Genomic DNA, 17,017 nt, shown 5'->3' with positions numbered 1-17,017 from the left:
AATATGTTTAAAAATAAATTTTGATCTCACAATAAATGGAATTGAAGGAAATGTGTCATTCAAAACATAATCTAATAAAAAAAATGTGAAAGGCATTAAACATCTAGCTATCTTTGAAAAAGAATGCATTCTCTTGCAAAGGTTTTGAAAGATGTAAATACAGAGATGCCAACCATTACGATTTGAGTGTAATCATTATGATTTTGATGTATACATTACGACTATACGCTCATACAGACAAATATTGCGACTTGTTGCAACTCCCAAATTATTATATATTATATAAGCCAATACAATAAAGTGATAACTTGTTCCCCCAGGGCTTGAAAGGGGTGAAAAGAAAATTTCTAGTGAGATACAAATAAATTTTGATAATGAATAAAAGACATATTCCAAATGGCTACTTGCGATAATCATGTTTGTGCTTGAAATAATAAAAATGATTTGTGTCTCCGATGTCTACCAGTAGTTTGAGTGCGGTGCTTCTACATACTGGGTACGTGGGGGAATCCATAGTTTCATCATCAGTGCTTGTCAGTCAATCAGTGCTCACGTAGATGGGTATTTCATTTCTAGTTTTCTAAGTGGCATAGAAACACCAATGCGATCGTTTACAAGATGGAAAAAAAAAGAGGCCTCATTCACCAGATTGTCTTGTTTCTGGCAAATCTAAAAGGACTAAAACTGTGAATCAAAAATTTAGGAAAGAGTATAGTGCAAAATACCCGGTCATTGCATCAAAAGTCAGTGACAGTCGTACGTTTTGTACAGTTTGTCACATCGATTTTTCTGTGGCGCATGGTGGGATAAACGATTGTTTCAGACATGCAAAATCGGCACATCACCAACGAAAGGCTGAGATGAAGACAAAAACAATGCAGATAACATTTATGAGTAAGAATTCAGAATATGAAACCATAAATGCAGAAGTTATGTTCACACAATTCAGAGACATTCTCATGAAAGCAAAGGCTGCAACAGCTGCAAAACTATTACAATAAGCATCATAAACATGATATAAACTAGTCCTTACACAAAGACTTTTTCTGCTTACTGTTTGTACATGTTCAATGTTGTTTTAACAGTATATTTCTTACTCTGAACTAAGTAAAAGACAATTTCAAAAGAAGTTTTTAAAATTTATTTATTAAATACACAAAACTCAGCCATAAATGAGCAATCTATTGCAGAAATAAATAATAATAGTTATAATAATAATATAATAATAAACAGCTTAGAGACATTAGTCAAGCCTAGTAGCCGCAAATGATAAAGGGCTCTGTCTACAATCATTACGCTCAGTCATTTGAAATAGTTGGCATCTCTATAAACAGTTTAACTCTATTGACATGGATCAAAGGCCATGCCACATCATTTGCTAACTTGCTTTTATAATGTTTTTAACCAACTATTTTCAATACAATATTTCCCTCCTCATCAGATTAGCCTTCCCATTTTGTGCTGCCCTCTATGTGCAAATGTTTTTATAACTCATGCCACAAGCCTTGTGTACCACTCTATTTGAATAAGAAATTCCAGCATGTCTCTTATGCAAATCATCACGTGCCATCTTTCCACCAGTAAGAGAGCACTACTGTTACATAACATACATGATTCCCTCTGTGTGCTACTACTGAACCATCTCTTCTCGTTTGGCTGTGCTTGAGCTCAGATGTCTATCTTTTTGTTCATTACATCTCAAAGTGATTTCATTCCATTTATTTTACATTATTTCAAGAATTTTTGTTTCAAAGGTGTTTGAATTACCGAGGTTTTGCTGCAAAAAATTTTGCTTGTTTATGTGGTATCAATGGTATGATTCTGAAATAAACATTACCACTTCAGGTACATCTTGTACATATCATACCATAATTCAGACCACAGGTATGGGCAACCTGTCGGGGGATTTATCAGTCTTTAAATACAGGTAGATTAAGCGTCATTTGTCCTTACTGAACAACTATGGATTCTGAAATAAACATTACCACTTCAGGTACATATCATACCATAATTCAGACCACAGGTATGGGCAACCTGTCGGGGGATTTATCAGTCTTTAAATACAGGTAGATTAAGCATCATGTGAGACAATCGTTTTCTCCTGGTGTTACCCCTCTTTTGTCTGAACTTTTGGAGCCTGTCCAGGCTGACAAGGAATTTGGTCATTTATAACTTTAGGGACTTATATCTATAAATTTGGTATCAAATTGTAGATTGTAGTTAAAATTTGAGTATTATACACTTGTTAACTTCTTAATTTAAAAGTAAATATTAAAACAAAAACACCTAAATGTCGATTTTTGTGTGCCATTTGGCATGTTGAATGCAGCACTGATTTGTGTGAGATGTTTGTGATGTATAATTTCATGATGTCAAAAAAACTCGTAGTTTCAGGAATGATACAGATGAAATAAAAATCCTATAACCCTTTGGCAAGAGAACCATTGGGTGATGACGTTTTAACCTGAACCCAAAGATGAGTTACAAACATGATCCAAAAGTGGATTCACACAGTGATTCACTTGTACAGATAATTCAGTGTTTTCGATGCATTTAGAGTCTGTAGTCAACCTTTATCACTGGCATAAGCTTTTATCATTCAGCATAGTGTAAAATTAAAAAACATAAAAGTTGGTTGTTTGAGGATCTCTTAAGTTATGTGTGTTTAGACAAAACTAGGTTATGGAGTCTAAGTAATCAAAGTAAAATTCAGACTTTTATTAAAAAGATTAATGAATCAGATGTTTTAGTTATAAGTAAAAAAATAAATGTATTATTTTTTACCTGAAGAATGAAAAATTTTATTCAGTTATTTTACCATCATTATAAGTTGTGCTATGAGGTAATGTTAATGCTGTTTTGTTTAAGCCTACAATTTAATTGTGGATAATGAGAATATAAATTTATCTTTGTGACCTGTTTAGTCTGATGAGAAGTAAACAGCCATGAAGTATTTGTTAACAGCAGTGACTTTCCAGTCTTATAGTTAACACTTTTGATTTCAGCATGACGTACACCGAAGCTTGTGAAATGTTTCAAAGTAAAACGGATTTAATTCCAGGTTCCTTTAAGGTATGTTTAACCAAACATTTTAGGACAACTGTATGTAATATTTGCTTCATCTGACTGAAAATCATTTTGAAAACCTGCATCACCAGAGTTTTCCTGTAGATTTATGGTAATATTATTATCTAACTTAATGTAATAAAAGTGTAAATGGTTAGATTTGTGTAGGTCCCATTTAAGGTAGCTTACTGGTGTGAAACTTACTTAAATTATGGTTTCTAAATATCCAGTAAATGATACTGTTTTGGAAACTGACCACTACAAACATTTATTTTTATGCTCTCAATAAAATTTAAGTGATTATCCTGGAGTTAATCAGTGTACATGATAATTTTTTATTTACAGAGTTATATCAGTATTTTCTGTATTGCTTGTACAATTAAAATGTATTAGAATTTTAAAAAGTATTAAATAAACAGCTTGAAAATTTTCATGGTTCATTTCAAGTTTATATATAGTAGCAAACACCATTATCTGTATTATGCCTAGTATATCGAAAGATTAAAAAATCAAAATTAGTTTCTCGATCAGAGAGAGAGAGAGAAATATTTAGTTTGGTTATTGGATGTAGATTTTTTTAAATGTAGTTTTGGGAAATTGCTGTGTTTTAATGATGTATGAAAAGCAGTAAAAAGAATCTAATATGATTTGTGAATAAGATTCTGATTTTCTTCATTCTTCCTGAAAACAAGTGGGGTGAGGACCTACGGAATGAACACGAACAGTGTCTGCTGAAGCACTGTGGGGAAACCCCAGTGTTTGTAACAAATTTTCCTTCAGATATCAAACCCTTTTACATGAAGAGAAGCAATACAGGAACAACAGTAAGTCATGAAATACATTGCTTTCTTAAAGACTGTTGTAGTGTAAAAATCATACTTTGTATGGGAATTTAAATATTTTCCATTGAAACTGAACTGCAGTTTAAATAAAAAGTCTGTTTTAATAATAGATTATAACTTCTACAAACAGTTAATTGTATGACCTAGGTTATATAGTTTTAAGATATATTTAGTATAACATAACGGTCATGACTTCTTCCAACTGTGAAAACTTGTTAGACTGTCGGAGTTGGTTGTGTTTTTCTTTTTAACAATTATCAATACAAATGAAAAAATCATATTTCTAATGTGACATAATTATTTAGAGGTGGTTGTAACTGTAGCACTTTTGTGACATAGCACCAATAGGTATAGAACTAAAAACATGTCATTATATTATTCTGGAGGTTGATTTTTGATATATTTATCAAAATATCAGATAAAGCTGTGTTTATTATTTTATATTGTGATCCGTTGATAGAATAACATGTTTAATTGTTATGGTATGAGATTTGTTATCCTTACATAAAATTTATCATAACTTGAAGTAATTTAATTATTTAATCTCCTATTTTATTAGTATCGGTACTAATATATCTACTGTAACCAGCAAAATGTAACAGATGTTTTATTATTTCTTATGAAAAAATGACAAACTTATCCGAATGTAAGCAGCAGCATCTTCAAGTCTGTAAAAGCTATTGAATCCAAACTGTCAAGTCTACAGGTTGATCGTTTTCCCCGACTAGGTTACCATTCAATTATTACATTAAACACATCAAGGAACTGATTTTTTGTAATAGATGCAGTTGAGAGCTTTGCTCTGAGAAAAACCAAAAGATGATTGGTATGTCTATAACACTGTGTAACAAAATTTTTACTTTTTCTTGTTCCTGGACAGAAAGTGTTATTTCCCAATTGCTTATGCCTAAAGTAAATGGAAAAGACCTATTCTTCTCTTCAAACTTTGCTTTTGTGACCTGGAAGCGTGTAACGAAAACATGATGGGAGACTATATTTGGGGGTTGATACGTGAAAGTGATTTACATTACAGTCACAAATCTCAAAAAACTACTCACTTCTTCGCGTTTTTGTATAACTTTAGTATAAATATATGTAAATATTAATTCATGTTGTTTTATTCAGACCTTATGTAAATGAAAATGTGCAAATTTGTTCGTTTTTACATATAAAATAGGTTAATATCCAAATTTCATTATCCAGGTCACAAAAGCAAAATCTGAAGGGAATAATGGCCATTTTCTGTACTTTTACAACATAAGCAATTAAAAAATAACACAATATTCGGGAACACAATTTGTGTTTCATAGTGTAATAAAGTTTTAGCTTTATTATATTTATTTATGATCATGTAATGTAATTCTAAATGTATGTTTGTCAGAATGTTTTAAAATAGTAGTAGTAATTCATCACAAACATGTAAGGAGACAAACATAGTTGTGAGAATATTTGAAAAGTTTATCATGAACTTAGTATGTGTCTGAAAAGCGAACCTACGATACAAGTTCTTGTGTCTGTGAGTATGTAAAAGGCCTATTGCCTCTCATCACTAACACAATTTTAGGTAGAAGGTTTTGATCTTCTTATGCCTACTGGTGGTGAGGTATGTGGGGGGAGTCTGCGAGAAGATGACGAGATGGTTCTGAAGGAGCGTTTGAAAACAACTGGATTGGAAGATTCCCTAAAATGGTGTGTTGTGTTAGGCCTTAAGTAAATTGTGTTTTCAAATATCACATATTGTTAATTTCTAAATAAAAATATAGATATTTATTTATAATAAAGACTAACTATAAAAACTTAGTGACTGTAAGATACAGTGTTAGACTGATATGTATATGTAACATAGTTTTAAATATGTCAAGAAATGTGTGTATGGTTAGATCATTGTTTTTTTTTACTTGTATTTTTGTAGTTATATAACTTGTGTAAAAAATTTCGTTTGTAGGTTTAACGTTGAAACCCTCATAATCTGTTTGTGCCCTAATACTTTTAGGGTGTTATTGTGTTTAAGAACACACTATTTAGAAATAAAAATGGAAGTTTATAAAATAAGAGTATGAGATACATAACACAATGTTTGTTTTTCTTACATGAAAAAGGATATAAAAACATTATTAAAAATATGAATAACCCATAAAAACATGAAACATGGTCCTTATGAAAAGCTTCTTAATGCTATGAACACTGTACATTATTAAGATGGGCATTTTGATATAAAATATGATTAGCATCGAGATATTGCTTGGTATCTTAGTGACCAACGCTTTCTCTAAGCCCTCAACTGTCTGGCAGGTACAGCACATTGAAAACAACAGTTCTTTGTTTATTATTCAGTTAATATTTGTGGAAGACTTAGACCTACAATTTGAACAACACCATTTACAAATATGAGGCTTCATTTACAAATGAAGACTCCAACAAACACTCATAAAAAGTGCTGAACAAAAAAGTTGTGCTTAAATGAGTTTGTAGCCCACCCGTTGAGGGAGCATCGATAGCAGGATGAAAGTGAAATGTGGTCAGCTGGAACCTGTGTGTCATAATGCTCACAAATTAGTGGGTCATTCTGTCCTAAAAGAAAAGTGAACCAAATGGAACCTTACATATGCAACACCCTCTCTCATTAATTCCTGTGCAAACTAAACAGCAAAACCCAATAGTAAGTTATATATGTGAATTAGTCCTGGGTTTAAAGACCAAAACTTGAGTGAAAACTGATTTACAGTTCTTGTTGATTGTGTTAAACATTCAGTTTTTGGAATCGACTTAAAGACAGAATTCCCACTCTAAACTGTATCTTGAAGTAGATTAGTATTCACTGATGATTTAATGTCTAATCACCTCATTTAATTGTGCCTTTAGTACCTTATCAGAAAGCATGTTCTATTTTCTTTAAACCCTTTGAGGTATGATAATTAGTATTCCAGTCATAACTAATGTGTTCAAAGTTCTTTCCCATCAAGCACTAAATGTTATGGACTTTGGTGATAATTTTAAAATATTGTTGGACTACCTTATAGTATTTATAATTACAATAAATTTTATTTACCATTTTTTTTTCCACGTTCTTAACAAAACAAATAGAACCATTTGAAATATTTGTTACTATATTATTATCTGCATGACATCTCTTCAACATGTGATCAGTTTTAACTTCAATATTTATTATAATCTTCATCCTCTGACAAAGGGTCATAAGTTTAAGAGTAGAATACATTTTTACTCTTGCACTATTTTGAGAGGTTACTACATGAAAAATGGATGTTAGTGAGTTTATAACATTTGTCACAGCCAAGCATGGCCAGGTGGTTTAGGCGCTCAACTCGTAATCCGAGAGTTGTGGATTCGAATCCCCATCACACCAAACGTGCTCGCCCTTTCTACCGTGGGGACATTATAATGTGACAGTCAAACCCACTGTTCATTGGTAAAAGAGTAGCTCAAGAGGTGGTGGTGGGTGGTGTTGACTAGCTGCCTTCTCTCTTGTCTTACACTGCTGAATTAGGGAAGGCTAGCGCAGATGGCTCTCATGTAGCTTTGCACGAAATTCAAAAACAAACAAACCAAACATTTCTCACAAACCACTGCAGGTCACATTAAACAAATTCTCTATAATTATGTATGACTGAAAAATCTATCATATCCACAAACATTAGAATTTGTAATTATTTATATTTCTGTTGCTTTATGTAAAAGGGCTAAAACTCAAAATATTAATCTATGCAAGCTATCTAGTGTTTCTGTAGTTTTACAATAACATCAAATTTTGAGGCCTAAACAGCAACAAGGTAGGACAAATACATCATCTTCACAGAGGTATATAACTATACCATCCACTCTTTGTCTTAAAATGTGTTTCTTTACTTTGATAAAGACTTTTTGACTTCTTAAACCCATAATTTTGTGCATATTCTGGCAGAATTATTTCCATGATGTCCTAATAATTATCCCCATACCTAATAGAATTTCTGGTCTGTTTATGAAAGGTTGATAGCAGCATGGTTTGGGTGTGTTTTTATTATTATTATTAATTGATAATAATAGTAAAACAAGTACATGAAATGAAAAAGTGAAAATCAAATGTTTAGGGCATGTCCCTTTTTTTAATAATTATTTATCGTGTAAGACTTTAACTTTTTATTGCTCTTAGTTATGAATAGATCTTTTCCACAAGTGTCATTTTTTAATTATTTAAGTGAGAACTAGTTGTTAATAGCCTTAAGGATTTTAACATTTATTTTTCTTTTGAAATAATCTTTATTTCTCTACATTTCAGGTATCTTGACCTCAGAAGGTTTGGTTCAGCACCACTAGGTGGGTTTGGCTTAGGATTTGAACGTTACCTGCAATACCTGCTTGGAATTAACAATATTAAAGACACAATCCCTTTCCCACGTTGGCCTCATCATTGCCAGTTGTAAAATGTGTGTGGCAAATGTAATTAGAATGTAGTAATTTTTAAATAAACATATTTTCTTGGAAGAAAAATAAAAATGTTTAGTGAGTCTTTTCATTAGTTGTTTTTTTAGGTGTGAATAACTATTATTGCAATAAATTGAGATGTGTGGGTTTTTCTTTGCTAAATGAAACAGGATCTTACAGGATCTTAATGTGTAGAGAACTGCTGAGAGCTTCATTTAATAAGGCAATGTTCTGCTGTAGAAGTTTAACTGTATAAAGACACTCCTTTATTATACACGTACGTCACTTCTCAGACTCTACAAGTTTCACCTCATATAACAAACTTACTACTCTACATGTTTCATCTTATGCAGGAAACTTACTACTGTATGTGATTAACCTCATGAAGGAAAATGTCTATTCTACACACTTTACCTTATGAAAGACACTTTTTATTCTGAGTGTTTTACCTTATGAAAAACACTTTCTGTTCTACATGCTTTATCTTATGAAAGACACTTTCTATTCTAAGTGCTTTACCTTATGAAAAACACTTTCTGTTCTACATGCTTTATCTTATGAAAGACACTTTCTATTCTAAGTGCTTTACCTTGTGTATGATACTTTCTATTCTAAGTGCTTTACCTTATGAAGGACATTTTTTTATTCTGAGTGTTTACCTTATGAAACTTTCTATTCTAAAAGCTTTACCTTATGAAAAACACTTTCTGTTCTACATGCTTTATCTTATGAAAGACACTTTCTATTCCAAATGCTTTACCTTATGAAGGACACTTTCTATTCTAAGTACTTTACCTTATGAAGGACATTTCCTATTCTAAGTGCTTTACTTTAGGAAAACTTTCTATTCCAAATGCTTAACCTTATGAAAAACATTTTCTGTTCTACATGCTTTACTTTATGAAAGCACTTTCTATTCTACATGCTCTATCTTATGAAAGTCTTTTTATTCTGAGTGTTTTACCTTATGAAAACTTTCTATTCTAAATGCTTTACTTTATGAAAAACACTTTCTATGCTAAATGCTTTATCTTACGAAAGACACTTTCTATTCTAAGTGCTTTACCTTATGAATGACACTTTCTATTCTAAGGGTTTTACCCTATGAAGACACTTTCTATTCTAAGTGCTTTACCTTATGAAAGACACTTTCTGGTGTACATGATCACCTCATAAAGGAAGGTTTCAGTTCCATGTGCTTCATCTCGTTAAAGCAGTTGTTTACGCTTCAGTAGTTTAAACAATGTCACATAGAAGGTGTATGAGAGAATTGTAATCTTTATTTCCCTAAACTTTTATTTGCTAATATATCAACATAGATGATTTTCAAGGCTGTACAAATATATACAACAGAAAGGTTAAGGGCTATATATTCTTAGTTGGAAGTGGATATTTTGCAAGATTTTGAACACAGATCAACAACAGATGTTAACCTGAAGATGACCAAGGAAGGTCAAACATTGTTCTCTCCTTATCAATTACCCATACCAGCCGTTCTGAGATGCAGTATTATATACAGAATGGTTCACAGGATGAATCTTTCACCTCTCTGGTACTTTAGCCTGACTCAATTCATATACCTGTATGTAAGTTTAATTTTGTTACAGGCTACAATAATTTAATTGGAAGTTTCAAGAAATGTATAATAAAAATTCAGACTACTGAATTTTGAATATCAAGTCAAAAACAGTAAAAATTACAGTTGGTTATTAATCAGAGATAGAAACGTAGTTTGGTCAAAGGCAAATTATATTGAATTAATTAAAAGTTTTAATGTCTTCTTTTTTTTCATTGTATTTGTTTTTGAATTTCGTGCAAAGCTACTCAAGTGCTATCTGCACTAGCTGTCCCTAATTTAGCAGTATAAGACTAGAGGAAAGGCAGCTAGCTAGTCATTACCACCCACCTCCAACTCTTGGACTACTCTTCTTACCAACAGACAGTGGGATTGACTGTTACATTATAATGCACCCATGGCTGAAAGAGTGAGCATGTTTGGTACGATGGGGATTTTCATTAGAGGGGTTTAACTTAAAGATTAAAATCACATTAGATAGTGTGAACTTTACTAATGACTCACATTTATAACAGTTACTACTTGTTAAGTCTAATTTGACTAAATATTTGATAAAGTCAATAAGTAACATGTGTAACTTCAACTCCCTTTCATATTAGGCTTTTATTGGAAATGAGCTAAAAGAAATCAGTTTATTTATTTACTTTTTAAAAATCATATGTCAAGAAATGTTTTGTCAGAATTAATTTTGGGTAAATATTTTTTAACATGGATGATGCCTGAGTTATTTTGAGAAACTAGCACGATCAATTCTAACACTACCCCGGGATTGTTTAAATAAAATGGGAAACGACTGTAGAACAGTGTTCCGTTAGGGGGACCTTTCTTTAACTTAAATTGGACATTGTACAAACAATACTAGGGTCATATCCGTAAAGAACACAATAGAGGTATTTAAAACATGTGATGTGAGCAATTGCCTTAATGGCACCAAATATGATATTTTTTGAGGACAAATGAGAGTGAAATTTCAGAACTTGTTTTCAGTAAATTCAGTGATGCAAAAGAAAATTTTGAAAGTTTTCACAGTGAATGAATAATGTTTTGATGTAAACGTATGAAACAACCATATTTGATTTTATTATGGATACTACTTTTGAAGTATTCTAAATAATAATAAAAAAGATTATGCTGGTGTTAAACAAATAAATAAATGATAACTGTGAAAAATATTTTTTACCCTGAAGATAGTCTTGAAAACAGGGGCGCGTCAAATTCAACTGAATGTTTTTTTCTCCTGCTATTAAACATTTGTTGTGTGTTCATGCGAAGAAATAATGGCGTGATATATTTGATAACTCAGTCAGAGGCGTTACTACGTCCTTGAAAGATTCAGAGATCTGCCTCATAGGCGCGGGGATTTTCCGGCGTTTCAGTATGATATTGACCATGGTGTCCTATTCTGATTTTTCAAGACACCAAGTGAGGAGTTTGGGTACTGTCAAATAAGAATGGGGTTATCGGTCCCATGTGTCAGTGTAGCGACGCTTCAGGACTGATGAATAATAGAACTTTTGAAAGAGATCAATAAAAAAGAAAAGACAAATTTAAACATTGCAGCCTATGTATTCTCTACGAAAGTTTCGTTATTGCTGTTTGTTTATTGTTAAACGCAAAGCTACGCCACGGGTTATCTGTGCTTACCCACCATGGATATCGAAATCCGATTTTTCGCGTTATAGGCCTTCAAGCTTATCACTGAAATTCTGTAAGAGGGCGTACTTCGTTGTAACAAACACAATTTCACATATAAAATACTTGAAAATAGTTATGGTCAGTCGTGCATCTCCGTGACAAAGAAGAAATACCATCAGGGTCGCATTTGTGATCCTGAATAGTTTATTTAATATGGTAGGAGGTATACAGGTCAATTGGTAATAATGAATGGGTCTAGGTCAGTGATCGACAAGGTTTTTAAACAGCAAGACAAATAGACTGTTTGAACATCATAAAGTGCAGTCAAATGCTATTTTATCCCATTATAGATAGTTTTTTAACCTTTTAAATATTTTGAACAATTGTGAAGTAAAGAAGTTCTGTTGTGTTACATTTTTATTGTTTTTCAAAATTTGTAGTGCATGCAAGGAATTTACCCATTTTGATTAAAAGTTTAGAAAAAAAACGTTCTTAATATTCCAAATATATATTAAATAAATTTTTAACCAACGTTTCGTCTTTGCAGCTTTATCGAGATATGCATACACAAGCGTTTGACTAGCTGCCTTTCCTGTAGTTTTTCACTGTCAGATTAAAGATAGCGTAGATAGCCCTCGTGCAGCTTTACGCGAAATTCAAAACAAAGCAATTAACCATTTTTATGCAAATATTATGTTATTTAGTGTTTTTTAAATGACAGCTAAGACCTGAAAGTTTAAACCAAATGATGTTTGCTATTGAGATATCCTGCACCCATCTAGAACAGTTATCATAGTCAAATATTAAACATTTCAGTCAAGTCGTGCTTACCAAACGTTCAGTGAATCTGTCAAAGAAGCATCGACAATAACCCTTTCGTCTTCTCATTAATAACGATAAATTTCATTATCCAGCAACAACCAGTTGTTGTATCGCAAGGTTAATTTGTTACAGAGAGAGAAGCGCTTCTTTCAAGTACGAATGTTTTGGTGATGATAATACGTGCTGTTCCGAATCGTGTATTTTGATCTTGACAATAAGAAAGAGCTATGTAGATGTACTTTCTAGCATAGATATAAAGAATCCAGTGGGTCACTCGTACACTTAGCGCATACGTATCGAGAGTAATGGGTCTAAAAAGTATGGCTTTGTTTTTAAATTATTCTAATATTACCTGTTACCGATAGCTGGTTTGTGCAGACTGTGAGGTGATCTACTGGTCAGCGTGGACTCAGAAGCTCGTAGATTTGTGGTATGGGAGTGTGCTCTGACACTAACGTCCAAATCATACAATCCGTTCAGATAAGTGTAGCTCAAGAATTGACGGAAGGTGTTGTTGAGTAGCTGTTTTTGACCAATTAAATACTTGTTAGTAATTATGAGAATTGTCACCAGTCGTATTATAATATTATGTAACACATAAGGTACAACTTATTACCGTGCTACGTCAGTTAAGACGTCTAAATCTTAAGGCTTAACTGACGCATAAAGAGCTTTTCAAATAAGGTTTTACCTAATCCAGAAGGCCCAGAGAAATCTATAACTCAGCGAAAGGTCACGTAGATATTGTCGTACATCGAAAAAAAAAATATATTTTTGTTATTAAAGACCCTTTAGAGCAATTAAGTAAATGTGTGTATAAGGTTGCTTGTTAAAGACAGAAAAAGGCTTTTATCACGCAGTAAACAACTCTCAAAGCGTAATAATGAGGCAAAATTATAAAACTTTGTTTTCTTTTTCTCGCGCATTTTAGTGGGAGAAAAAGTGGGCACGGATAGATTAGTTCCTTTACACTACAAAGGGCCCGACATGGCCAGGTGGGTTAAGGCGTTCGACTCGTAATCTTAGGGTCGCGGGTTCGAACCCCCCTCGCACCAAACATGCTCGTCCTTTGAGCCGTAGGGTCGTTATAATGTGACGGCCAATTCCACTATTTGTTGGTAAAAGAGTAGCTCAAGAGTTGGCAGTGGGTGTTAATGACTGTCCATGGAGAGATTCTAATATGGCCTGAGTAAAAACATTATAAGAACATTATAACTTTCACAAACACTATTCAACCCTGTAATTCAAATAACAGAAATATTGTGAGTAAATTTAAATTTTCCTTCTTTGTCACCATCTACATCTACCGGTTGACTCAGTTCAAGGTTTTCTTTTGTGTTACCATCTACATCTACCGGTTGACTCAGTTCAAGGTACATTTTTCAGTTCAAGGTTTTCTTTTTTTGTTACCATCTACATCTACCGGTTGACTCAGTTCAAGGTTTTCTTCTTTGTTACCATCTACATCTACCGGTTGACTCACTTCAAGGTTTTCTTTTGTGTTACCATCTACATCTACCGGTTGACTCACTTCAAGGTTTTCTTTTGTGTTACCATCTACATCTACCGGTTGACTCAGTTCAAGGTTTTCTTCTTTGTTACCATCTACATCTACCGGTTGACTCAGTTCAAGGTTTTCTTCTTTGTTACCATCTACATCTACCGGTTGACTCAGTTCAAGGTTTTCTTCTTTGTTACCATCTACATCTACCAATTGACTCAGTTCAAGGTTTTCTTCTTTGTTACCATCTACATCTACCGGTTGACTCAGTTCAAGGTTTTTTTTTGTGTTACCATCTACATCTACCGGTTGACTCAGTTCCAGGTTTTTTTCTTTGTTACCATCTACATCTACCGGTTGACTCAGTTCAAGGTTTTCTTTTGTGTTACCATCTACATCTACCGGTTGACTCAGTTCAAGGTTTTCTTCTTTGTTACCATCTACATCTACCGGTTGACTCAGTTCAAGGTTTTTTTCTTTGTTACCATCTACATCTACCGGTTGACTCAGTTCAAGGTTTTCTTCTTTGTTACCATCTACATCTACCGGTTGACTCAGTTCAAGGTTTTCTTATTTGTTACCATTTACATCTACCGGTTGACTCAGTTCAAGGTTTTCTTCTTTGTTACCATCTACATCTACCGGTTGACTCAATTCAAGGTTTTCTTATTTGTTACCATTTACATCTACCGGTTGACTCAGTTCAAGGTTTTCTTCTTTGTTACCATCTACATCTACCAATTGACTCAATTCAAGGTTTTCTTGTTTGTTACCATCTACATCTACCAGCTGACTCAAGACACCAAACATACTCGCCCTTTCAGCCGTGGGAGCGTTTTAATATGACGGTCAATCCCACTATTCGTTGGTAAAAGAGTAGCTCAAGAGTTAGCAGTGGGCGGTGATGATTAGCTGCCTTCCCTCCAGTCATAAAGTGCAAAATAGGGACGGCTAGCTCAGATAGCCATCGTGTAGCTATGCGCGAGATTCAAAAACAGACAAACAAAACAAACCTATCCTGTGGTTAGGCGATGTCCAAGGAAGATGGTGCGTGACTAGAGGTTCCGTGAAAAATGATTCAGACATGTTCACTTTATTCTACAATATATTTCTGTATCATTTGGTCGAAAAACCACGTATTTTGCTAAACTCTTAGTCAGTGAAGATAACGTTTGAAATTTCCATCTCAAAAAAAAAGGTGTACTTCTGGTTTGTAATATCAAACTGCTTGGAATGAAAGCTTAAGGAAAACTATGGTTTATAGTGGTCCACTATTGAGCCAATCAGGAAAGCTGGGTCACCTTCAGTAAAGTTTTGTTGGCTGAATATTGTCAAGCGTGCTTGAATTTAAATGTGCACGCCCCCTTTATGTCGCTCTCTGCGGAACCCTCATGTGTCGTGGGTTCTAGTGTTATGATTAACTAAAGCTATTGCCTCTCCTATCGTTTGTCCGTGTGTACGTATATTTCCATTAAATATATAGCAACCATTGTTGTTGTTTTTTAAATAAATAATCGGTAACATTTTTCCAAGTATTGAAATAAAGATAATTCAGCAAAATTAAATCTTTGAAAGTATTTTAAAATTGTTGATGTGTGTGTTGTTTTACTGTATTGCTTTTATTGTTTTGTTTACAGAATGCACTGGTGCCATAGGTGGGCGAATGATATGACATGAAACTCATACAAATAATTTCTTGTGCTACAAATAGCCTTAAATTACTTGTCATCCAGTTCGAGTTGTCAGTATCTTGATGTCATCCAGTCCTGGTTGTCAGGATCTAGATGTCATCCAGCTCAAGTTGTCAATATTTAAGTGCCAGATATAAAGTGTTGATCCAATGTGAACCTTCCATTGTGTCCATACATTACCTGTTTATGGTAAGATAAAGATGTTAAAGTGAGTTATTAGGTTTACCCATCTATACATCAAAATAGAATTTTGCACTACCTTTCTTCCAACCGACACTTAATACTATTCAATGGTTGTATGACTCCTTCTGCATCTATTGCGTCTCAGCACTGGCGAGATCTATAGTGCTCCAGGGAAGCCAGCACTTCATCAGGTTTGTGTTATCTGTATCTGTGTTGTGGTAAGTTACTGTTGTTCAACTCAGTCAACTATCTGGTCACACATATAGATCACCAAACAGTTCACTGAGTTACTTTTGCTGCATGAGGTATCAATTTTTTGTTCAACTTTCAACTAAGAATCTCAGATGTATTAGTATCTCCAAAACATGTGCAATAACTACAACCTTACCAATACCATTAACTATGGTTATTTCTCCTTTAAAATTGGACAGCCAATTGCCCGTAATAATAAAACAACACACTTGGACATTGTCTCTCCTTGTACAGATAACTGTCTGATCTAATGCAGCCTGCTTTCTTGAGAAGGCACAGCTTGTTTCATACATGGTTTTTTATAAACATGCTACACAACACTGACATACTACATTTTGTCCATAGTAAACTAAGAAACATCATTTGTGGATACAGAGGTATTGCTATTATCTCTACTACACACACTTGTATGGTCCACTGTTCTTTGTCTCGGTCTAACTGACACTAAATAATTTCCCATGAAACATAAATTAATATGATAAACAGGCAAAGTTGGCTGATAATTTCCGCAGTATGGTCATCCTGAAGTTATCATTACTACATCTGAAGTTGGAGATGACTACATTAATCCTGAAACGTTTTCCAGACACAGATTGAGATCTTGCCTTGGAACTCTCATCTAACCTATTGCCATTTACCAGAATGGAGTCGGTATCCACTAACTGAAATGATGGTCTCACTTGCTCTATCAGAGGTCTTGCCACTTCTTTTAATACATGTTGCCTGTTACCTGGACCTGCTGAGTTGTTAGTTGGAACCAGTGACTTTGTTCTATTTGTTGCTTATCATGGGATAAGCTTTATCATGTAACTAATCTGCATAAGTAGCCAAATTCTCAGTCGTAACTCTTTTCCTTGAACCTAATCCACTAGATCAAGTCACTGGCATGACTTGGTCGCAGTTGTATCCTAGACTGGACCTTCTAAGTTCAGAATAAGAGTTGTTAGTTGGAACCAGTGACTTTGTTCTATTTGTTGCTTCATAAAGTTTCGTCGTCAGTGATTCAACCTTCCCACTGAAGCATATT

At 33.6% G+C, this 17,017-nt stretch overlaps 1 protein-coding gene across 1 annotated transcript in view; it reads left to right on the top strand.

The window, feature by feature from the left end:
* Positions 1–8,396, top strand: part of AsnRS-m (asparagine--tRNA ligase, mitochondrial) — a 34,100-nt gene extending 25,704 nt beyond the window's left edge. The window contains exons 9-12 of the mRNA XM_076495795.1: positions 3,006–3,072; positions 3,759–3,890; positions 5,473–5,597; positions 8,185–8,396. Coding sequence (XP_076351910.1) covers positions 3,006–3,072; positions 3,759–3,890; positions 5,473–5,597; positions 8,185–8,329 — 469 coding nt within the window. The 3' untranslated portion in view covers positions 8,330–8,396. The remainder of the gene's footprint in view (positions 1–3,005; positions 3,073–3,758; positions 3,891–5,472; positions 5,598–8,184) is intronic.
* Positions 8,397–17,017: the final 8,621 nt, after the last annotated feature.

The sequence above is a fragment of the Tachypleus tridentatus genome, chromosome 3 (assembly GCF_004210375.1).
Source record: "Tachypleus tridentatus isolate NWPU-2018 chromosome 3, ASM421037v1, whole genome shotgun sequence".
Lineage (NCBI taxonomy): Eukaryota > Metazoa > Arthropoda > Merostomata > Xiphosura > Limulidae > Tachypleus > Tachypleus tridentatus.
This window is presented reverse-complemented; position numbering and strand designations above follow the sequence as displayed.